The sequence below is a fragment of the Rhincodon typus genome, chromosome 18 (assembly GCF_021869965.1).
Source record: "Rhincodon typus isolate 14 chromosome 18, sRhiTyp1.1, whole genome shotgun sequence".
In the NCBI taxonomy this organism is placed as follows: domain Eukaryota; kingdom Metazoa; phylum Chordata; class Chondrichthyes; order Orectolobiformes; family Rhincodontidae; genus Rhincodon; species Rhincodon typus.
This window is the reverse complement of record NC_063349.1, coordinates 15,434,830-15,460,902: the sequence shown is the minus strand read 5'-3', so window position 1 is coordinate 15,460,902 and position 26,073 is coordinate 15,434,830. Positions and strand designations below refer to the sequence as shown.

General features: G+C 39.0%; 1 protein-coding gene across 2 annotated transcripts in view; it reads right to left on the bottom strand.

The window, feature by feature from the left end:
* The window catches only part of scube1 (signal peptide, CUB domain, EGF-like 1), a 130,659-nt gene that overhangs the window by 27,623 nt on the left and 76,963 nt on the right, over nt 1–26,073 (bottom strand). For both annotated transcript variants that reach the window (XM_048607679.1, XM_048607680.1), the window contains 5 exons: nt 12,596–12,712; nt 11,593–11,715; nt 9,600–9,719; nt 4,868–4,960; nt 1,421–1,537 (listed from right to left, as the gene is read on the bottom strand). In XM_048607679.1, coding sequence (XP_048463636.1) covers nt 1,421–1,537; nt 4,868–4,960; nt 9,600–9,719; nt 11,593–11,715; nt 12,596–12,712 — 570 coding nt within the window. The remainder of the gene's footprint in view (nt 1–1,420; nt 1,538–4,867; nt 4,961–9,599; nt 9,720–11,592; nt 11,716–12,595; nt 12,713–26,073) is intronic.

Genomic DNA, 26,073 nt, shown 5'->3' with positions numbered 1-26,073 from the left:
CATGCTCGATATAATTTCTGGCTTTACATTGCTGAGCCTCAGGGACAGCACACACAAATGGACTACTGGCACACAATCAACTCACATGGATCAAGGTTGAGATGATCCATTTCTTTTTTAACTGGAGCAACTAACCTCTTTGGAGATCCAACAGTGGCGAAAGCACCATCAAATAAGAGCACAATTTTTCAAATGATAACTGAAGCTGAAGCCTCCTGTTGTGACTTTCTCAAAAATATCTTCATCTTTGGTGGCATCATGCAAAGAAAGCAAACCCTCTCTAACCTCAAAATCTGCCGTGATTCTACACATGAAGGTTATTCGCTGGCCTGCACTCATTATATCTGTTGTCTCAAGGCAAAGTAAGAACTCCAAATCAGTCCCTGATCTTTCAGATTTTTAATGTCACGGATTATGAAACAAGCTCACTCCCTTAAATCATGTACATTTCTCTGAAGCCAGTAAAGCTGCAGGCACAACAATGCACTTCTTGACAAATTCTCCCTCTGAATGAGGCCCAAGTATTTTAGCACTGAGTTCACTTATTACATAACTGACCTGAATAACACAGTCCATCTCCTTTCTCAGCCTTGTGAAATTTATTTGCTGCACATCCAAATTCTTTCCACATTCGCTAACTTTGTCAGCACACACCTGCCCTTGAAAGTCTTCAGGTGTAATGGGCTTTGTGCTGTAATGTCATTCCAGGTCAGCTTTTCTCATGACAGAAACTGCTTCTCCACAAATCAGGCATATGGGCCTCCACTTCACCTCCACTCAAAAAGGAGTCATTTGTCCATTTTTCACAAGAAACATAACACTCCAGGTCTACCTTTCTTCCTTTGTTTCAAGGAGCCAGTTTTGTCGTAGACCTTCTGAGATAGACCTCGGTTGGTGTTTCTCTGCTGGGGGTCTCCCGCATGTCTGCTGCTGAGTCAGGGGCTTCTCTCTGACGTGCTTCTTTTCACACTTTATTCCTCACTGCCAGCATTATCACAATGCCTCTTCAGATGTGCTTCCATGTTCTCAAGCTCCTCCCTGTGATGTGCAGCGCTGCTGAGGTTCAATGCAGCATTTGCTCCTGGAACCTGCGAGGGGCCAGATTCAATCTAGCAATGGGCCAGATTCTACACACATTCTGGAGGCTCTCCACCTCCTGTTCTAGACACAATTGAAAAAGCCAGCAGAGCCGAGTACCAATCTCAGAGCAGAAGAGTTTAACAGCTTTTGACTCACTTGCAATGGCCAGAGCTCTTGGTGAAGATGCCACACTGGTTTAACTCATTAACTCATAGGATTAATCTTGTAGAATCTCAATGACAGAAAGGTGTTGAATCATACCCTGGTTTATTACTAAAAATGGTTAGACTCGAGAGTGCAGGCATGACTTGACCACAACTAATACAAGACTGTAACTTACCTGATATGGTTTGTTTCAGACTATCCTTAACCTTTTCCTTATTACGTGGTCGTAGATGGCACTTAGCATCCTTAATCTTGAATCTAGCTTTTTGTTTTATTGGCGGTGCTAAAGGATCTGAAACAAAGAATGTATGTCTTCAGTATCACGAGGCTACAAGTTTAAACTAACACACTTTGATTGAATTGCAAGATTAGTATAAAGATTTGTTGTTCCACAGCATTGTGTATGTGCAGACAGACATATGGCAACATCAATCGATTACTTAACTCCTACACACAGAAACATGATAAGTAGTGTGCTTGAGAATGTGATTGGAGATGAAAGTAGGGATCACAGCATCTGACAATGATCTAAGACTTCCTGGGTAATGTTAAAGCCCTGCTGCTGAGACCAGAGTACAAAGAATATCTGTGAAAATTGGTAAGTTTGGAATAAATAGAACCATATAATTCCAGAGAAACCAATCATTATAACAGATCATGGTGCCTGTGCCCTTGGAGTTCCTCACCAGCTACCTAAAGTAACCTAATTTTTCCTGAAAATATTTAATAGCTTTTCTTATTGCAAGTTCGCACAGTAGCACCCTTCATGGTTCATTTTATGGCATTGACTTTTCCTGGCTGTTCCCACATTGGGATCCAATTTGGAAAGGCAGGTTGTTACCTTGCAATTATTCTGAAGTACTACGGTTTTTCACTTTGACTGGATTTCTTGCTTTTGACAGGAGATTCAGCAGATAGAATTTTCAGTGCCAAGGGGAGGTGAATGTGGTGTGTGGCTGATGCCATATGGATTACAGCCTGGAAAAACGGCATTAGATCAGAAGCTAAAATAAAGGTGCCCACCTGTTGGTCCTGACAGGCAGGGAATTAAAATATTCCAAGGGCTAGTTAACAGAGAGGACTTAAAATATTCTGTATGTAACAGCGTCAACCCAGGCAAGTGTGTAGCAGTAAGTGCTTGTTCAGTGAGACTGACTGGCTGCAAAGCCTTCAAATAATTAACCTGAAGAGCTGCAGCCATATCTTGGAGAGCGAGAACACTTCTTCTGAGAATGCGCTCTTACTCCCTAATTTGTGATTTCTAACTTCTTGGAAGTCAATTTATTGGTGTTAAAGTTCACTCAGGTTTATCGGCACTTCCCTGCTGTCAGCCCCAACCACAGCACAGGAGCAGCTCATAAAACTCTTCCTTGCATCTCTGACCCTGACCAGAGGAGCAGCAACATCAATACCACCAGTTGCATCTTCCTAAGCTACAAGGTGCTCGACAGGACGGAGGGACACACTGATCTAGCTCAAAGGAGGAAACACCCCCAACGGAGGGTCTACAGGCAGAGAGTCAGCTCATTTGATGTGTATTAGCACCAATGCCTCAGAAGGCATCTGCAATCTATTGAAACAAGACCTCTTTCCCGGTGGGCCAGGTAGACATGTACTGCCAATGGTCATCAAGGTAGCGACCCTTGAGACTCCAACCAGTGGATTTCTGCCTCTCCCTGGAAGGAGAGAAAGCAGATCTTATGGCATAATAGATTATGTGCACAGACTGAAGGATAATACTTGTGGATGGTGACTGTGAGATGATGCAAACAAGGAGTATGGGAAGTGGAGTATGTTTTGGTTGTTCAGATGAGACAGGGAGGTGCTACCTGGAGAGACAGGAAGCAGCAAAACGCCTGGAGTATTGTGCTGGAGAATGCTGGTCAAGTCAGAGAGTTCCTTCTCAATTGCACTGGTGCATGGCTCCATAACAATCAGAAATGTGGCACACTGCGCACCATGAGGCTGCACACAAGCAATGTTGGCGTTAGCCTTTCCATTCCTGTGGTTGATGAAACTACATGGATCAATGTACAAGTTCAGCTATCCTGATTGCTGCTGACGTTCATTTCACTGGAATTCCTTCGACAGCTTCAGTATTCCATCCCCTCTAACTGCTCAGGCAACATGGAAGTGGGATGCTAATATTTAAAGAGCCATATCAAAGCTTGCTGACAGAACACACGGATTTCCTACTCATGACCAGTCTCCATATTGTAAACTCTCTGTTCTTTGAAGACTTACCATTACAGAATCATAGACATTTACAGTACAGAAGGAGGCAATTCAGCTCATTGTATGGCTAATCAACAAAGATCTGATTACACTAATCCCATTTTCTATAGCACTGGAGACTATGGCAACAAATGAATATCAAAATATTGCTTAAAGTTTATAAGAGGTTCTGCTTCAGTCACCCTTTCAGGCATTGAGTTTGGTACTGCCACCACCCTCTGAGTGAACAAAATTTCTCATCAACTCTCCTTAGTATTCCAGCACTTACCTTAAATCTATGTCCCCTGGCTACTGATCTCTCTACTAATGCTAAATGTGCCTTCCTATCTAACTGATTTGTGCCACTCAGTCTTATACATCACTATCAGGGCCCCTTCATTTGTTGCTCCCATGGAAACTTCCCCAGCCTATCCAATTTTTCCTCAGTTCAGATCCTCCAGCCAATGCAGCATTATGTCTGTATGTGCAGAATTGACTTTGGTTTGTTCAAAACATCTGAATTGCTGAAGTGTTTGTATGTAGCACATCCTGCTACTTATTCTACATCACTATAAAATTATCAACCTCATAATCAAGGAAATGCTCCAGATTGCACTCCAAACTTCTTCAGCATACTTTTCACAATGTTTAAAACCTACTTTATCACTAGAGCGAACTTTAATATTCTCAGTTTGTCTGGGGCCATTACATTATGTAAGCTAGAGCAATCTCAATTCCCAGGGACATCCATGTGACAGATCTAACCTCTACCATGGAGTGACAGCATAGAATCATACTAGGTCAAGTATAAAGTCTACAGACCTCTCATAGTCCTGGTAGCTGTTAAAGGATTAAGCCTATTTGGGCACTATATAAACACCATATAACAAATTTATTTTGTTTTAGTGCCATGAATTAACACACGACTGTGCAAACAATTAGAATACCGATTGCGCATTTCAGAAAATGCCTGAGAATTGACAAAATGAAGGTAGAAGAGGAAATCAAAGAACTAGCATTCTGATAACACCAAGTTCCAAATATTTGGGAATTGTGAATGATGAAGAGTTGGTGCCAACATTGTGGATGTGTAACATTTTGCTTCTAATACTGAAGCAAGTGCATTTTCACTCCCATCAAAAAGGCTGAGGGATTATGAAGAGATTTCAGACCACTATAATTCTGTGGTAATCATTTTCCAGTTCAAAAATAAAAAAAATCATTAAAAGTACAAATAAAAGGTGCCAACTCAGTTTCTTGAAGCTGATAGGCTCGGACGGAAAAAAGGAATTATTTCAGCCCAGTCGGAGGAGCACTAAGGTTACCTGAGATTGCTGAATGAAACTTCAGTTTCTCAGAGGACCACCAGATTTTTTTCTTTTAGACCAGCCTGGTTTGAGGTGCTTACCTGCACAGTTAGGTAGACTTGTATTTCGCTTTTGTGAGGATTTTGTTGGCTGTAATGGAACTCCACAGCTAAAAGTATAGCTATTTTCAGAATCTGAATGAAGACAAAGGTAGTAGGTTAGAGAAAGACTGAAAAGTATTGAAAATCTCTTTGTTGTAACAGACGAATAGACGAAACTTGAACTTTATTTACCTTCCTAATTTGGTAAGTATATTTGCTATTTGCTGCACAACTGTTATGCCCACTGTAACCTATAAAATGTTGCTTTATATAATGCTCCAACAAAACAGGACCCCAAGGTGACATTTGGCCAACCCCTCATCAAGTTGCTCTAATTGTTGATTAGAAGACTGACAATTTTATTCTCTTTGTATTCCCTCTGCCATAAATTCACTTGTTGACTTTCTAGGTGGTACTGCAAGATAAGGAGAGTGGACTTCCCATCATTACTGTAATCATTATAACTTAACCACCAATATTTTCATTGAAATTTTGTCTGGGTCCTATTAATGAGAGGCAGTTACATTTAGTTTACACTTGCTGCAACATGAAAACCCTTTGGATGCCTTTACATTAATAACCACTAACTTATCATTCAAATTTACCCTTGACTTCAAAATCAGCTCCACAGGAAGGCTGAATGATTTTTGTGCTGTATGTCAGCTTTTCCAAAATTAATTTGATTCTGATGTTAAGGAAAAGCAACTTGTATTGATATTGTTTTTCATGACCATACGACATCTCAAGTATTGTAATATCAAAAACACAGCAACCAGAAATCCTACAAGACAATTTTTTTTCAATGCTGAAGAAGGGATAAATATTGACTGCGACCCTCAGGATAAATCCTTTGTTGTTCTTCAAAACAGTGCCATGAGATATTTTACATCCATCTAAGCAGCAGACAGAAGCCTCAGTTTACCATCTCATTTGAAAGATAGCACCTCCAATGTGTAATACTGCCTTAGTGCTGTGTTGGACTGTTATCTTTGATTTTTACTGAAGTCCTCAAGTCAGATGTGAGCCCAGGACTGAGACTCAGATGAGAACACTGCTGAATGAGCCACAGCTAACACATTATGGGGGAATATAGGCCAACTATAAGTATCTTCAGCATGCATCAACAGTAATGTCTTCCTGCAGACTGAACAGCCAATCACTTTGAAGGATACCTTCAGACAAATGAGGAAGTAATCTTTTAGACTTCTGAATAATTTTACACAGAATGAAATGAAGATTCCGATATTCACCTGGGATTAAGATAGAAATTGAAGCACAAACAACTTCTAAAAATAGTTGGAAACCTATAATATCATAATGAAGCTATGCTGGAAAGTGGTGGAAGCCAATTCAATGGTAACTTTCAAAGTGGAATTATATTTTTAAATGGAAAACATTGCAGAGCCATGATGCAAAGAACTCTATCAAACGACCGGGGCAGGCAATTGAGCCAAATGGTCTCTGTTTGTACAAGATAATGTTAAATACGTGACTGAACAAAACACTATTGATTATTTTTGTATTATTTATCATAAGCTGTTGTGAAACCTGCCACAATTAATATTGAAAAATGCCATTCACTTGAAGGAAATCTAAACATGTAGCAGAATATTTTTATTAGAAAGATGTCCATGGTTTGATTTGATCCTGGCACAATCTTCAATGTAACCACGAGCCACTTTAATTACCTTGATAATCCTAACAAGTTTGACAGTATTTCAAACATATTTAAAATTCCATTCAAGTGCAGCAAATCAGTAAACATGCTGGACTTTATAAAGTATATTTTTACAGTGATACATACTAATATTCTGCTGTATTCATGTAGTTTCTAATTATATGTATGACTTGGCTGGTAATGTAAATAACACACCACAGGTGAGCAAACACCATTTTTTGGGTTATTCTATTTAAAAAAAGGAGGTTCACTACCAGTGATGTTAATAATTTATGTATATATGGCTGATTGAGTTCAATGTTGGGGATGGGGGGGCGGGGTTGGAACGTTCCTTACTTAAGAAACCCACACACAGAGAAGTTGGCCCAGATTTTCACACAGATATAAAAATTCCATCCGGTTTCCAGGATACAGTTTGGGTAGAACCTCAATTTGGAAGTCCCACTCCCTTTCGCACAACTAGGGAAAAGGAGGAAGGGGCATGACTCATACGAAGAAAAGCCAAACTCAGAAGGGTTTGAATAGACCAAGGTGTCATTACAGCAAGGGCCTTAACCCGTATTGTGGGTGTCACCATTTTCACTAGTAGTTTTAAATGCTCTTGAATGTCTGTGGAACTGTTAAGTTGTGAAGTTATTTAAATCTCTCCCACCTTAAATGTTTAAAAAGCCTGCCTGTGACAGTGAGAAGTTTAAAAAACACTCCCTGTGAAGTTATTTAAATCTTCAATTCATTTAAAATTTTCAAAATTAGGCAGTGTCAACATGAACTGAAAGAATCTGGTCTAGTCATTTAAATAGTTGTGTGTTGACATTACCTGAAAGGGAATCATTATATCATTATCTCCAGAAGGCATCCCAAATTCACAGTCTGACTACATCTCAAAGAGGTTATGAAAGGATTAGCTGTCCTTCATTCGAGTTTAGGAACACCGGTCTATTTGTTTTCTTTAAATAAGGAATGAACACCTTAAGGGAATTTAAAAGTTTTGATTGGGCTTTCATTATGATGTTTTTCCCATTTTAGCAAAAGATGTAATAACTATTAAACAATTATTTTGTTTCATCTCAACATGGCTCCTGGGATCTGCCTGGTGAATACTGAGGACATTGGCAATGGAAGGTACAAAAGAAAATCTGCTGAGCACTAGTATACTTGGAACGTTTTAGAGGTCTTTGAGGGGATGAGGCCATTGGGGGGGCGGGTAAAAGATGTGGGGTGGCATGAGTTGGCATGAACAGGGCACACAGAATGCAAGAGAGGGCCAGAATGGCTAATATTAAAGAAAACAACTGGGACAAAGTCTCAGAAAATTATAAATAACGTACAACATGCCTTGGTACTTCGTAGCTCTGGTGTCCAACTTCGACCTCCATCCTGAAGCAGCAGGCCTGATGCAAAGGACCAATATATTCTGAACCTACTTCCTCAACCCCTAGGGTAGGTGGCAGCAATGCCCTGAAATCCAGTGTAAGCTGTTCCCTCCAAACGCAGGGAAAACTTCCCAATGAAACATTTCCAACAGGATGCACTGCAAACTAAAATGCGACTCCTTTAAAATGTTTCAGCTCATGTCCATTATGTAATTCTGACCTCCAATAGGCAATAAGCTTCAGCACAACAATAATCCCATGGAATATTTGAAAAATATAACTAATGTTTCAAAATTTTATAAATAGGGGACACACTGTCACCAATGAAGCTGAAAAAAGTCTAGCCAATGCTTATATTAAGCATCCTGTGTATTCGTGGTATGTTCTCCATTTATTCCCTGAACAATTATATTTTTTCTGTCCAAATAAACATGTGAAGTAATATCGATTGTCACTAGATCAACAGTATTTCACAAAACATTTTTAAACTCATCTTAAATTCTTCTCAGGGATGATCGGACATTCAACAAAATCACACCTTGACAGTGCGAAGGCCCTTTTGAAAAAAGGGACTGGTGAGCAAAAGGACATTACAAAACATTTGTGAATTTGGAGCTTCCTAATGAAGGGAAAATTGTAATAACACCACATTGAAGGAGGGCTATAACTGGTTACAGTACAAATGCAATTAAGTCCCACCTGATTCCTGTTTAAGTAGTTTACATAAATTTCACAAGCTGGAAGTACTGAGGATGGGAAACACAGATGTATGGCTGGAGAGTGACTCAAGCATGGAACAGCTTTTTATCAATAATTACAAGCAGGGAAAACTGGAAGGGATTAACAGCGAAGAAGTTGGAATGGGAAATGAAAAGGCAGTAGCAAAGAGAATGGAAACATTTGAATACTTCTTCATTAACAGAACAGGAATTGGATTAAAAATTGATCTACTAAGGAGAGATATGGACCATGTTACAAAGCCTAATGTGGTTGAGAGCCAAAAGCATTGCTTGGGTGGGTTGGGGGATAACATGTTTTCTGAGTGTTATAGTAAGGAATGAAGACAAATCTAGTGGGAGAGAAAGGATTGCAGGTCAAATAGTTTCTACTTGGTGATGGGACAGAGGATTCATAGGCACATATTGCTCAGTAGGAAAGGAATCTGCTTCATCAAGTGAACAATCTCATCCTGTGTGGAGGGTGCTGAAGCCATGATCAGTTGTGTTGAGGTTTGATGTGATTTGAGTTAGCTGTTTTAGAGTTGATATATTTTTCTTAATCTCACCTTGATCAATTTTTCACACCGTACTCTGCTTCTGGCATCACCTAAAATTTCACCATTATATAACAGTTGTGGCCACTAACAATAATCAAAAATTAATAGATGTGCAGAACCAGGATAAAACAACTTACAGTTTCAATTGAATAACGTGCATTTACAAAACTCGTGAATCAGATATTCCAATACATGCAGTGTTTTCAAGCGTGTGCTGCTTAGTCGGATACATTCCTGTTATAAATATTTCATCCTCTAAAGCCATTTATTAAATGCCAATTTGCATATATCCTATTTAGGTATTTTTTTTAAAAGCATCTACCACATCAAAAAACATTTTAAACACTTTTCATACACACTTCCCTACTATGGTGATTGCACAATTACTAAAATAAGAACACTAACCTGCTACAAAGAGTGCTTTGGATGGACAGGACAGAGAGCAACTTTCTACTCCTCCACTCTTACTGCAGACGAGCTGGACTTTGCGTGCAATCTTTGCATTTCGGACACATTTCACCACCTCTGAGGGAGAGTGAGTCATTGATTACATACAAAGAACTTAAAATAAAAAAGCCACATCAGTTACCAAAGCAGATTGAGAGTTTTATTGCCATTTTAAATATTCAGAAACAATGTCCGTTACATCACTCAGTAGTACATAGATCAGCAACTGAGGGATTGAAGTATGTTGTTTATTCATTTGTGGGATGTGGGTGGCGCTGGCTAGGCAGCATTTATTGCCTGTCCCTGGTTTCCCTTCAGAAGGTCGTGGTGAGCTGCCTTCTTGAACTGCTGCACCCCACATTCAAGTTGCACACTCGCAATATACTGTGATCTATCCATGTAGTTCGAGGAAAATGAAGGACCAGACATTTCGCATCCAAGCCAGCAAATGTATCAGACAATCAGTGAAAACAACAATGTGAGATTAACTAGGCAGGATTCTACCCAAAGTAAACATGTGGTGCTTGATCTCAAAAGTTGAGTAAAAACAAAATAAAATCAGAACAATTAGAGTGAGGAACCAAACATTACATGTCGAAAGTTACGTAATTTAGTGACTTAGATAACAAGAGTTTTTAAAATCTGTACTCAGGTTGTGTACACAAACAACAAGGTACCTAAAGTCTGGAGATTACTCAGAAGAGCTTTGTTAAAAGAAACTAGGTGAAGTCAGGTAACTCCACCTGACGAAGGTGTAGTGCACTGAAGATTGTGATTTCAAATAAACCTGTCGGACTAAAACCTGGTGTTGTGTAACTTCTGACACTATCTAATTGGAAGAAATTTCTGCTCATCCAGTGCTGTGTATTAGAAATTCCCAATCCCTTGGTATTTTGTACGTCTATTTCACTCCCTCTTTCATAAAAAGACAGGGCGCATTGTACCAGGAAACATAACACTTCAAGTATTTAGGTCAGTGTTAAGGTTTTAAGTACAGAATGGCGAAATTTCCAGTAAAATTCTCTGTATACTGCTCAAATGTGTGTGTGTCAGGCATATTTCCATTTCCTAACTAGCTATTTGTTAATGAGTGCTGAACTAACAGCACAATTGCCCTGGGTCAGCCAGTTTAATAAGTGGAGCCAGCCATTAGAATCAAAAAAGAAAGTGCTAGACCAAAGAAAATTGATCAATATTTGATAAATAACAATGACTAAACCAATCAAGTGGATCACTTCCTCAGTTGTTATGGTCTCTTTCTAATGTTCTTGAAAAAGCAAAAGAAAAAAAAATCCAAAATTTTTAAAACAAACTAAATTTGACAGTTGAAAATCCCTTTACAAATGAAGCGAAAAACATATTACCAAGTATAGAAAGTGAAATTAATGAAAATTTAAGCTAATGGAGACTTAGATTTCAATAAAAGAATTTTTGTTCTGTATTTACAACATGATTCCAATTGCATGATGTATCTCAAGTTGTTGACTGTCCCAATGGACCCTAAGTTAATCAAAACCAAAGCACAATATAGTGCCTCAGTGGCTTGTGCCTATACTCCTGTTTAGAAACACTCTCAAGAACGCTATCGTGGTATTCAAGAGCCCAAAAATAATGAACCTGTTGTGACATTCATTGCAGATGTACCTTTAAACAATATGGAAATTAGAAAATGCATCCTGCTGCTACAAAATTGTACAAAATATTTTAGTGATACATTGAACTAAAAATGTCTCAATTACAACTCAACATGACATGTAGCTCCTTTTATTTTAAAAGCAAAACCTGTTTGGACGTGTTATGATGCATCTTTGTGGTCTGGATTTGAACCTGAATCTTCTGGTCTTTACCTACCACTATACCTTCCTTTGTTCCTTTTCAATGTTGACTCTGATCAAACTGACTTTAAAGGGGCTCCCATCTTATCCTATTGCTTTTAAAAAACCATACTTACCCACACAATCCTTCTTGTTCCAATGTAACTTCTTTCCAGGAGGGCACACACATTCATAACTTCCCATCGTATTAACACAACTATAATCACAGCTCCCATTATTAATGCTGCACTCATCGATGTCTGTCGAGATAAATTTCAGTGACTAGAATGAAAATATGGGCTGAAAGAGAAACTGTTCCATTTAATGTTTGTACATAATGTATTTACTCTATGAAAACAAACAAACTTATTCCTTGTACAGAATTCATGTAATGAACAAATATCGTGACAGTAAATAAACATCTAGGTATGAGAATTAAATAAATCAGCTAGTCAAGTATTTCACAATGCCAAGAAACAAGCTGCACATCAACTGCGCACTTAGTGGGGGGAAAAAAAGAGCAATTTTAATGCCTAACATTCAAAAGCATTTAATAGAAAAATAAGTTGCAACAGCTCAAAGTGTAGCTGGCTGTGTGCTCTATTTATGCTACATCCTACATGGGACTTTCCCTTCACTATTCTATGTTTCCCGATTCTGGCCATATCCATTTAATTGTTCCCATTAGTATTTGGCCCTTCACAACCCCTACTTTTCTGCCTCGTGTCTCACCAGCCACTGAACCGGACTTCACTCATCTTTTTTCACCCTCTATCTGCCTTCTCCAAAGGGTCCATCATGGAATCCGATCTGTTCTTAACAGCACTGACCCAAACTTCACCACCCTGCTCTTTCACTAACACTGATCACTAAAAAAGTATCCATGATCATTTTTTAGCATCTGTTAATACCCCATTCTCTCTACATCCTGCCAACCCTATTTTCTTCTGCATTCACACTTTCTTCAATGTGTTTATCATCACACTTTAAAACTTTGTACTGATGAGTCTATGGTCCTCCATTTACTATAGTATTTCAAAATGTTACATTAGTATTGACTAACATTGGATAGTACCTAATACTAATCATTGCAGTTTCAGTCCATGTGAATTATAATGGCATTCATCGTATTGAACAAACCTCCACAATGTGTCAGTCCATATAAGGTATAACCTTTATGACACAAGCATTCAAAGCTTCCTGGGTAGTTAATGCACATGTGGTCACATGTCCTTTCAAAGGAACACTCATCGATATCTAAAATTGGAGGAGAAACATTATACCATTAAAAAGCCCTGTCAGATATAGTGTAACTATAACAAGAACACAGGAATAATTTTCAAGTAGTGTGATAATGAAAGAAAAATTGTTGATATTTAGGATATTCACAGTTGCATTTTTAATGTTCTACATAAAGCTGGTCACCATATAAGGAGAACTTCAGCAGGAACAGCAAGATTGGAAAGCTCCAAAGGTCAACATAAGTTATGTTATACAAGTGTTAGTGATTCACTGACATTTACCAAGTGTACTTGTAAACTTAGTTTTTTCAAACACTGCATACAAAACATTCAAACCTCAATGGGAATAAAGCACAACGGCACCTTGTTAGTTTCACATTTAACAGCATCAACGACTTCAGCTGCTCACAGAAGCAAAAAGTAATGAATTGTGAAAAAATAGCCAAATTAATAATTACATTAATAATTCAATTGATTTGGAAAAGTAGGATGAACTTACTCAGGGAAAATCAGGTCAAACCAACACGGAGGTTTTTTGAAGAGGTGACAGGGTTGATAAGGTTTATGCTGTTGATAGGAGTATATTGACTACCAAAAGGCAGTTTAACACAGTTCCACATACAGACGAGGAATGTTATAGGTCATGGAATAAGAGCAATGTAAAAGTAAAAATGTGATTACAAAACTGGCTGAGGGATAGGAAACCGAGAGTAACGGTTAATGGGTATTTTTCAGGGTGGAAGAAGGTTTGTAGTGGAGTTCCCCAGAGCTCAGTCTTGGACACCGTGCTTTTGCTAATTTATATAAATGATCTATATTTTAGTGCGCAGGGAATAATTTCAAAATTTGTGGATGATGCAAAACTTGGAAGAATTGTAAACTGTGAGGATAGTGTCGAACATATTGGAGGAGTGGACTGCTAGGGGGGCAGATGAAGTTCAGTGCAGAGAAGTGCAAGATGCTGCACTTTGCTCCAATGAACATGGAGAGATAGCATTAAAACAAGGGTGCTATTCTAGATGGTGTGCAGCAGCACAGAGACCTGAGCTTATATGTACACAAGTCATTAAAGGTGGCAAGACAGGTAGAGTTAGCTGTTAATAAACTATACAGTGTTCTAGGCTTCTTAAATGGGGCCATAAAGTCCAAGAGTAGGGAGATGATGATGAATATCTCAGCTGAGACCTCAGCTGGGGTATTGTGTAGTGAGCCCTGCACTACATGAAAGATGAGCATACATTGAAGACAGTACAGAAGAGGCTTACAGGAATGATCCCAGGGATAAGAAACTCAGTTATGAGGACAGATCAGAGAAATTGGGACTGCTTTTCTTGGGAAAGGAGAAAGCTAAGTGGAGATTTGATAAAAATTTTCAAGATGATGTGGAGTCACGGTAAGGTGGTTAGGGAATGATTGTTCTGAATCATACAGATGGAAAGCCAGAGAGCACCGTTTTAAAGTGTTTTACAAAAGAAGCAAATGCAACAACTGCATCACCTCGGAAGGCTGGTGAAGGCACATTTAATTAGTGCATTTAAGAGAACAGTGTTTTAATTCAAATAATTACCCAGTCTGCTAGGTTATGGGGAAAGGCAAGAAATTGGCTCTGTCTAAATGCTGAGAAAGCCAATGCAGACACAATGGATCAAAGGACCTCCTTCTGTATCATAATATTGAGATCCTGTGAAATTTGAATAATTGAATGTCATAATATCGCGAGTCCTGCTGCAGTTGATTGAAAATGCAAACAAGACACTAGGAAAAAACTATATCCACAGCTGATAACTGTGGGTATTCTTCTAATTGGTCCAACGGGATGGAATTCCTTCCTGTAAACAATACAGTACTTGGTAATTTTCAAATCACTTTCTGAAAAATAAAAAAGTGTGGTGAAAAGGTTTAATCGGTTGATTACCATCTGAAAGAAGAGTTGACATTTTGATGCAAAGCTTCACTCTCGTGGAAGACTCACAGAAAACATCAACTTTGGATTTGAACATAGGAGGTATGGTTAGTACGTTCACAGATGACACCAAAGTTAGACAGCGAGGAAGGTTACCTCAGAGAACAACGGGATCTTGATCAGATGTGCCAACGGGCCAAGGAAATGCAGATGGACCTTAATTTATATAAATATGAAGTGTTGCATTTTGGAAAGGCAAATCAGGGCAGGACTTTACCATTAAGTGTACAAGTCCTGGGGAGCATTGATAAACAAGGAGACCTTGGAGTGCAGGTTCATAGTCCCTTGGAAGTAGAGTCGCATTTAGACAGGATAGTGAGGGATAGTGAGGATAGTGAGAAGAAGTCAACTCTTCTTTCAGATGGTAATCAACCGATTAAACCTTTTCACCACACTTTTTTATTTTTCAGAAAGTGATTTGAAAATTACCAAGTACTGTATTGTTTACAGGAAGGAATTCCATCCCGTTGGACCAATTAGAAGAATACCCACAGTTATCAGGTATGCTCGGCTTTGTTAGTCAGTGCATTGAGTATTGGAGTTGGGAGGTAACGTTGAGGCCACACGGGATATTGGCTGGGCCACTGTGTGCAATTCTGGTCTCCCTGCTATAGCAAGGATGTTGGGAAACTTGAGAGGGTTCAGAAAAGACTTACAAGGATGTTGCCAGGGTTAGAAGGTTTGAACTATAGGAAGAGGCTGAATAGGCTGGGGCTATTTTCCCTGGATTGTCAGAAACTGAGAGTGACCTTACAGAAGTTTATAAAATCATGATGCACATAGACAAGGTGAATAACCAAGGTCTTTTCCCTAAGGCAGTGGAGTCCAAACCGAGACGGCATAGGTTTAAGGTGAGAGGGGAAAAATTTAAAAGGGACCTAAGCGGCAACGTTTACCACACAGAGGGTGGTGCGTGTATGGAATGAGCTGCCAGAGGAAGTGGTGGAGGCGGGTACAATTACAACATTTAAAAGGGTATATGAATAGGAAGGGTTTACAGGGATATGGGCCAAATGCTGGCAAATGGGACTAGATTAATTTAGTATATCTGGTTGGCATGGACAAGTTGGACTAAAGGGTCTGTTTCTGTGCTGTACATCTCTAGAACTCCAACTTTTCTTCTTTTCCTTCTGTAAGTGTCTTCCAGAAGTTGTCATATCAATCTTACAACATTCTATGACATCTTAGAATTTTGCCTCATATACTACATGATATCATAGTTAGTTATTTCCCCAGCTGAAACTAGAGTGTGGTGGCAGTTTCTGTCTTCTCCAGTCCAATAAATGTATATATTTACTTAAGTACAAGTGAAATGAATTATTGGACAAACGTACATCACATTTGTGCAGAAGATAACCCAGATCAGGTGTGTTAAACAAGTGGATTTTCCCGATCATGGTTTTGATCGCAATATTTTGGTCTGCGTTGTCTCTGTTTGAAATGCAAACCTATTGTTGGCAAAGTTTCTCATTACCTCCTGGGATTAATGTGATGTTTTCCATGTGCTTCAAAACCCCTCATTTCCCCCGAAAGATGTACAGTTCATCCTGTCATGATTTTTAATTTTTTAAAAAATTTTAAGAATATACTTTATTCATAAAATCTTTATACATATCTAGTCACTAAAGCAGTTTGGCTCAGTACGGTAGCATATGAAGAAACCAAACAAACATCAGAGTTTGACTCCATCCAGCACACAAACCCAAGACATTTGTTACTCATATTACTCATTTACGGCCCTGGGAGGGTCCGATAACTGAATGGACAGTTCATCCTGGTATCATATTTGACTCCGAGATGAGCTTTGAATCACATTCTGCTATTATTAAGGCCACACATTTCCACTTCTATAACGTTATCCAATTCCAACTTACTTTATCTGTTGATAAAACACTTATCCACACGTTCATTACCTCCAGGTTTGACTATTCAAATGCAACCCTGGCTGAGTTACCACATTCTATACTGCCTGAACTTGAGGCAATCCAAAGTTCTGCTACTCATGTCCAAACTCTCACTACGTAACATTCATTGATCACATTTTCTCCCTGACCTACAGTGGCTGCTGGTTAAGCAACATCTAATTTTAAAATTCAAACCTTTACGTTCATGGCTTTGCCACTCCTGATCCTGCCTTGGAACTGTATTGCCATTCCGAAAACTTTGCTGGGCCAAAATCCTGCAACTCCCTCCCTAACAGCACAATAGACCACCTTCACCAGGATGGGACTTCAGAAATTCAAGGAGTCAGCTCAGCACCTTCAAGAACAATTAGAGATGAACCATCAAATAGCTTGAATTTTAGGGTCTTAAAAGAGGTGCCTTCAGAGATTGGTTATAATCGCTCAAAATTGCCTTGATTCTGGAAGGGTCCCTGTGGATTGGAAAACCACAAATCTAACAGTTCTGCTGCCGAGGTGGAAGACAGAAATCAAGAGACTTTGGACCAGTCAGCCTAACATCTGTCATAGGAAATATTTCTAGTTCCATAATTCAGCAGGTAACAAAATACAGAAGAGAATGAAATTGCAGTCAGGCAGAGACAACACAGTTTGGTGAAAGGCAAATGTGGTTGACTGAATGAAGGGTACAAGAATTTACAGCTTATTTGGATTTCTGAAGGCGAAATTAAGTGAGCTGCGACACTGATCATTGCTGCACCAAAATAAATATGTTTGGGAAACAAATGAGAATGGATAGAGGATTGATTAGCTAACAGGAAACAGAATGGCAATCTGTAGCAGAGTACCACTCCATTACCATGGCGATCAGTGCTGGGGTCTTAACTACTTATAATCTACAGTAAAGACTTAGATACAAGAACTGATTGTATTATAGATTTGTTTTTATTAAGAGCATAGGATTAAGGTTGGGGGAGTGCGGTGTTGGGGAGAGATATAAAAGGGACCGAAGGGGCAACTTTTTCAGACAGGGTAGTGTGTGTTGGAATGAGCTGCCAGAGGAAGTGGTGGAGGCTGGTACAATTACAACATTTAAAAGGCATCTAGATGGGTATATGAATAGAAGAGTTTGGAGGTATATGGGCCAAGTGCTGGCATATGGGATTAGATTAATTGTTGATAATGGACAAGTTGGACCGACCGGTTTGTACAGCACAGAAACAGACCCTTCGGTCCAACTCATCCATGCTGACCAGATAACCTAATTAATCTAGTCCCATTTGCCAGTATTCGGCCCATATCCCTCCAAACCCTTCCTATTCATGTACCCATCTAAATGCCTTTTAAATGTTGTAATTGTACCAGCCTCCACCACTTCCTCTGGCAGCTCATTCCATACATGCACCACCCTCTGTGTGGAAAACGTTGCCCCTAAAGGTCCCTTTTTATATCTTTTCCCCCCCGTCACCTTAAACTTATGCTCTCTAGATTTGGACTGCCTTACCCTGGGGGTAAGAACCTTGGCTATTCACCATATCCATGCCCCTCATGATTTTATGAACCTCTATAAGGTCACCCCTCAGCCTCCAACATTCCAAGGAAAATAGCCACGGCCTTTTCAGCATCTACTGATAGCTCAAACCCTCCAACCCCAGCAACACCCTTGTAAATCTTTTCTGAACCCTCTCAAGCTTAAAATCTTTCCTAGAGCAGGGAGATGAGAATTGAATGCAGTATTCCAAAAGAGGCCTAACCAATGTCCTGTACAGGCACAACAGGGCATTCCAACTCCTATACTCAATGCACTGACCAATAAAGGCAAGCATACCAAATGCCTTCTTCACTACCCTATCTACCTGTGACTCCACTTTCAAGGAACTATGAACTTGTACCTCGAAGTCTCTTTGCTCGGTTACACTCCCAAGGACCACACTATTAAGTGTATAAGTCCAGCCCTGGTTTGCCTATCCAAAATGCAGCACCTCACATTTATCTAAATTAAACGCCATCTGATCAAGGTCCTGTTGTACTGAGAGATAATCTTCTTCACTGTCTACTATGCCTCCAATTTTGATGTCATCTGCAAACTTAGTAACCATTCCTCCTACATCACACCCAAATCATTTATAAATTTAGTGGCAATATAAATATATGTAAGAAAGCAAAGTTGTGAAGAGTACATTAGGAGTATAAAAAGGATATAGATGGTTTAAATGAGTGGGCAAAAATTCAGTCAAGCAAAATGTGGCAAAATATAGGCTCCTCCACCGGCAAGAATGAAAACAGACAGAATATTATCCGAAAATAATTGAAAAAGGACAGAGAGATTGTAAAAATCTGTGCAACAGAAAGTATCTTGTTAGATGAATCACAATAAGTTAACATGCAGGTACAGCAAGTGATTAGGGACACAAAGATAATGTTGGCTTTTATTGCAAATGAAATAGAGTATAAAAAAAAGGGAAACTTTGCTGCAACTATATGGGGCCTTAGCGAGAACGTAAGTGGAGTAGTGTATGTGGTTTTAGTCTCCTTAACCAGGAAGGATAATAACTGCATTTGAAGCAATTCAGAGAATGTTCAGCCTGCAGATTCCTGGGCTGAAGGTCTTCTTGTATAACACAAGATTGAGCAAGTTATCCTCATACTTACTGGAATTTTAAGAGGGAGGTGATCTTATTGAAACGTATAAGATTCTTAGCAAACCTGACAGGCTGAAATGCTTAGAGGATGTTTCTTTCTTGTGGGGGAGTTGAAAACTGCTTGGGGCACAGTTTACAAATAAGGCAAGAGTCTCATTTAGGATGGAAATGGAAAAACATTTTCTTTCAGAGGTGTGTTACACAATTGAATTCTCTTCTACAGAGAGCAATGGAGGCTGAGTCATTAAATATCTTCAAGGCTGAGCTGGACAGATATTTTGATTGACAGAAGGGTCAAGGGTTATAGAGGGCAGATAGGGAATTGGCAAAGCTGCAAGCAGATGAGCTATGATCTTATTGCCCAAGAGCAAGTTCGAGGCACTGAATGGTCCAATTTCTTATGATCTTGGATGTTGGCTTACCAAAAATGTTCACATTCTACAAAATAATATATTTAAAAAGAAACAGGCTGGTTTAGGTTTAAGACCCCAAACATTTTCAATAAAGAACAACACTGGAACAGAACCAACTCCAATAAAATTTTCTTTGGATGTTGTGTTTAATGCACCTGGTCAACTTATTTTTTAAAAACATTTTCATAATGAATATTCAAATGATTGAGACGGGCGTTATGAGTTAACATTTTGTGTCTTGATTCCAGGTTTGAATCTGGAGGAGACTGGTGGAATGAATACATCTTAGGGGAATTTTCACCAATGCATTAGTCCATGGAGTGGTGACCTGCTTGAAAGACACGTCTACCCGATTTCCTACCAGACAGTTAAAATCTACTCTCCACTTCCACTTGCAGCTTGTGCTGCTTGTTATCATTAAAGTGTTCAGATTTCAGCACAGATTGGCACTAATTTGGCAAACACATTCAGATATGGAATATAACTGGAAACAGAAATCACACTGATGCACTACAATTAAGTTGAAGCACATTTATTAAAGCATTTTGGAAGTTTTACTTTGCATCTGGTTGTGTTATAGCTGAGTTGGGAGTATCTTGTCCACACTCAGTACCCAACTTCAAAAGCTTTTCTTTATCCCAGCACCATCGTCCCTCAGTTTAACTAACACAAAAGCAGAGGAAGCTTAATGTTGCTATCAAAGACATGTAAACTAAATTACAACATTTTGCCCTGTAATACAAAGCAATATAAAGAGCATGCTCATGCAATCAAATTCTCAATGACTAGTAATTTACACAAAGAGATTTCAGTCTATAAAACCAACTACTTAGCACATTCTGGTCAATTTCCCTCGCAGCAACCTATAAATCAACTCTGTACCGCTTTGCTCAAGATATCCATCAATTTACAAAGCTAGAGGAACAGTATAAAATATTAATGACAAACTGTGTCTGGAGTTAATTACAGAGCAAACTCCCTCAGTGACTGGTGCGGGTGTTAATGCCCATAAGAAACAGACTGCTGATACTGCACTGCTTTGTGTGCCAGCAGCTGCTCCCAATAAAGTTGCCCAAGGGGGAAGATACTAATATTAAGGCAAAATCCTACTCCCAGTTCCTGTGGATTTTCTTTGTGCTGTCTAAACCAATTACTCTAATTATTGAAATGCACATCATGGGATTAAACAGAAGGTATGTTGTGAGTTGGGGGAAGAGAAAAGCTAATAACTAAATATAATATGGATCAGTATCATTATCCATTTAGGAAGTAGTTTTTTTTTAAATTAGTTTGCTTCTAATGGTAGGAAATCAACAATAAAGATGTCGACCCTTGCTTAATCAACTCTAAAACACAACAAGAGTCTGCCCAATTAAGTTTACTTTTCACTGATAGTGCTATGTCTTATACAATACCTATAGTCACTAGAGGGTGCTTTCACATTTGTCTTTATTCCTCCAATCAAGCTAACAAATTTACTCTAATCGCTACCCTGGCTCCAATTCACCTCATTAAATATCAAGTTACAATCTAATTTTTCAAACCAACAGTGTACACCTGCTTACTTCAGTATCAACAGAGTTGCACAAGAAGGGCTACGACAAACTGAACGGCTCTTATTATGCAGTGGTAGTATCCCTACCTCTGGATCAGAAGGCCTGGGTTCAAGTCCCACCTGCTCAGCGGTGTGTCATAACATACTTGAACAGACTGAGTAAAATATCTACTCTGGTATCAACCTTGGCATCTTTTACTCAGGCTCATCCACAACTGCCTACTTACTGCCCATTTCCTGCTATGTTACCAGCTGGCTCGCCACTCTGGTTTCTCCCCCCCTCCGAGATTCCCTCTGCCCTATTGAAGGCGTTCTGTTCTCGCTCACCTGCTGATTGCTCCAATCTACTCAGACCTGATCATAAATGTGGGTTCTCACTGTCAAGCTGTTTTTACTGTGCCTCAATCTGTTGCTATCAGCATTCAGCACGATTTATGTTCCCACTTTGTCCATTCTCTGACTGAACTCCTTGCACCCTGTTCTCTTGTTGTTCACACCTCTCACTTAGACACATCAACATGGTCTCCTGGCCTGTACACATGCTTCTCTCTTGACCCAGTGCCAATAAGATCTGCCCTGCAAATGTATAGTCCTGTTTAGGTACCTTCTCAAAATTGATGGGTATCTTCACCATTGAAAAGAACTACATACTGGCCATGGTCTCATTTCTTCTCAAAATGCTACTTCAAATTTGATTTTCAATATCTTTCCTCAACTCATCCCTCGGGATCTTCTAATTTCTTGGAAATTTTAAATTGTAGCACTCTTAATTTTATAGTTCTTCAAAAATGTGCTCTCAATTTGAGAAATCAGAACTCACATTTCTTATTTGCCACCCATTCTATGCTCTGACAGTAATCTTGCCCAACACATCCTTTAGCAAGCTCTCCTATTAAAGATCTTGCATAGGGTCCATACTCCGTTGGAAACTATAAGGTAAACATTCCCTTTGGGAGGTGCAATGTAAAAATTTCAGACTTGGCTATATATCAGACCTACCACAACACAACATAGCACCAATATTAAGATTAAAACCAACACTGTATAACAACCATTATTTTTAAGACAATTAGGAATAATGGAACCTGGTAGTCCACTATATAACGCAACACTAGGTTTAGCCTCAAAGCATCAACTGTGTCAGAGGAAGAGAGAGAGACCGAGAGAAAGTGAGAGTTTCTTAGAAAACATGAGAGAAAACGTGTAAATTCTAGAAGGAGAGAGCACGTGCACAAGTCATAGAAACACCAAGTGAGAGAAAGTCCCAGAAAAATTGCAAGAGCAAGAGCAAGAGCACAAACATGCAAGTCCCGGACAGAGTCCTAGACAGCAAGACCACACAAGTTCTAAAGAGAGAAAGACAGAAAGTGAGAGCACAGTCTTTGAGAGTGCGAGAAGCTTTTGGATACCAGGCAAAATGCAGGAGGGAAGATGTTTCTTGGTGGAAGAAATGGAACCCATGAAAATTACAGGGTTTTGAAAATTATTCCTGGAACAACCAGAGAAGGGAATCACCACAGTGAGCTGTGCTGCTACAGTTAGTTTGTGACTTCTCAGAAAACTGAGGGAAAGGAGCTTCAACGATTTCTGGATATTACAACTCAGAAGAAAATGGGTCAAAATGAGTCCATTGGAACTGGACAGAACTTTGAACTGTGGCCTATAAAGACTGCAGTTCTATGGAGAGCATGCTGTAGTGCATTAATGAGCAGTAATGTGCAGTAAAGATGTTAGTCCTGTTAAGAAACTAATAAGTGATATTTTCTGTACTGTAGTGTATTTGTTGTCTATTAAGCAATTTGTAAGTGAATGTTATTTTTAAGCTTGTTTGTTACAATAAAAATCTTAAAACTTAAAATCTTATTGCACAACCCTTTAAATCCACTATGAGAAATTCAAGAATCTTCTCAAAGATTAATCAGCTGCCCCAGGGGTCATAACAAGGGTTGTATAGATGTTGAGAGGAAAACATTTCAGGAGCCTGAAAGGGTGGTGGAAGCAGAATCCTTTGAAAGATTACTTGGATATTCACTTGAAACATGACAAATTACATAGTGATGGACCTCTTGAAACTGGGATTTAGGCTGGATAGCTTTTATTTGCCGGACATAGAGAACATGGGTATAACAACCTCAAATGGCACTACAAATTTTCCATGTTTCCATGTTCTACCTTGAAGCATTCTTGCAAACATGAAATCAGAAAAATAAAAGCATTTTAACCTTTGCTTTTAATGTAAATTTTCAGATACATATTGATTGGAGGTAGAAAGGCTAAAATAGCAACATAAGATTTTAAACATTTTAAAACTACAAACATTGTTTAAAATCAATGTTTGTAATTTGATATTCCACAAAAATAAAGTTTGCTCTTCTGGGTAAATACTTTTAAACAATAAATTATCAAGTTAGTATACTGTTAGCAATTCAGTTACACCTTGTTCAACAAAGCACAACTCTTTCACCTAGTGCTGCATAACGTAATAATGGTAAAATGGAATTTATCTTCAGTTTACTGGCTTTTTAAGGACTTTAAACTGGGTGTCCACAGCAGTGTATTCTCTAGTGGTAGATAACCATTTATGGATTTCCACATTATTCTGCAAATGTGAGAGCTCCTGAAAACGTTGCCAGTTTCAAATCGGTCAACAACTATGAAGATTGGCAGCCACCTTTTTCCAATTTAGTGAGAACAATACCATGAGAAATGTAATTTTGCAGTCCCAATCTAATGTAAAGGCTTACTTAATTTATAGACACAATGGGAACTCCTTCCTCGCTTTTAATATCATCAAATAATAACTTTAACTCTAGGCTATATTTATACACTAAAGATTTGACAATTTAAAAATAAATTGTCCTCGTGTTTAAATTTGGAAACCAATTCAGGTCATACAGTAGTAACATTAAATAAATGGCCAATGCATAAGTATTTTTAAGCAAGGGTTACATTAAGGACAAAAAGCAGCTTTTGATGTTGAACTATCTTTTTGTCTTCGATTATAGTATATATCAAGTGCAAAATTCAGTGATACATATAATGCTGTAATAATATAGCCTCATCAGGCCAACTGATTCATTTAATAAATGAGATTGCTCGTGAAAGCTTAAATTGTGAGAGAATATCTACTCTCTTCATTCATCTTCAGCGTTGCAACTCCTTCCAAACACATTCACTTTGAAATTAACAGTATACAAAATTACATGATTAATTATTACAAAACTATGTAACATGTTCCTAATTCATTGCATGGGATGGTGACAACAATGCTTCCTTCCATATATCTAGAAAGATGCTTTATTGAACATTCGGTACAATTTGCAATGGTGAAGTGGGTGGAGGTTAACTGAAAGATTGTTAACATAACCCAAGCAATAAAGCTTAATAGGTGAAACCACATTGTCGATTGTCAGAAAAACCCATCTGATTCACTAATGTCCTTTAGGGAAAGAAACTGCCATCCTTACCCGATCTGGCCTATATGTGACTCCAGACCCACAGCAATGTCATTGATTCTTAACTGCCCTTTGGGCAATTGGGATGGGCAATAAAATGCTGGCCTGGCTAGTGATGCCCACATGACCGGAATGAATTTTAAAAAATGGAGTTCCAATACATTAACACATGATATCCGATTGACTAGAGGAAAATAGAACTTGCGGATTGGTACGCTATTAAGTCCTTCGAGCCTGCTCCACTCTTCACTAAGATTTCGGGCACTGTGGTTATGGTCTCAACTCCACTTTTTTGCCTACGACCCTCAACTTATTTGTCCATGAAAAATCTCTCCAACTCTGCCTTGAATAAATTCAATGACCCTCCAGGCAGAATTCTACATACAAACAATCTCAGAAAACAAATTCTCATTCCCTTCTTAAAAAGGATGTCTTATTCTTAAGCTGTCTACTAATTTCAGACTCCACCTCAACAGGACACATACTTTCTATATCTAGCCTATTAAAGTTCTCTCATGATCTTGAATTTCACTAAAGTCAACCTTCGTTCTGCTTAACTCCACTGGGTATAGTCCCAACCTGATTGACCTTGTTTTATAAAAGTCCTCCCTCCCAGGGAAACAGTCAAGTGAACCTTCTCTGAACTGCTTCTGAAGCAATTTGACTCGGGGCTCGATTCCACCTTCGGGTGACTATCTGCATGGAGCTTGCACATTCTCCCCATGTCTGGGTGGGTGCATTCCAGGTGCTCCAGTTTCCTCCCACCATCCAAAGATATGCAGGCTAGGTGGATTAGCCATGAGAAATGCTTACAGGGATAGGGTAGGGGGGTGGGTCTGGTGGGATGCTCTTTGAAGGGTCAGTGTGGACAGTCAATTTGTGCACAATAAAGTCATGTAAACAGCAATGAGCTAATGATCATGTAATCTATTTCACGTGGCGTTTGTTTTGAACAAGAACAGGCCATTCGACCCTTGGTTTGATGGTGGATGCTAGCAGAACTTCAATATTCCGAATTGTGACATTTCCACCCATCTTCACTTATAAATGACAAATCCATTTGGTGTTTCACACCTCCCCCCCCAAAAAAAAATCACCATCTTTGAGGTGGGAGGCTGAAAGGAGAAAATGGAGAATGAAGAAAAAGAGGAAAATGGGACAACCACATCAGAAACATTCACAATAGAAAGGTCTTGTAATTTGCCTTGTCTTATGATGAGTTGTCAACATGTCTGTAGAAGTACTCAAACGAGTTTTGGAAAAGATGGGCTTGTTGCCTCTTATTTCAACCATACTGCTAAAACAAACAGAAACCACATCTGAAGAGCTGCACATTGAATACATACACTCTTACCACACATAAAAGCCAGTGTTAGTTTACACAGCCCTCCTGAGGCTTGTTTGTCTGTCATTAAAATTGAATTGAAACCACATTTTTTAAAAATTGC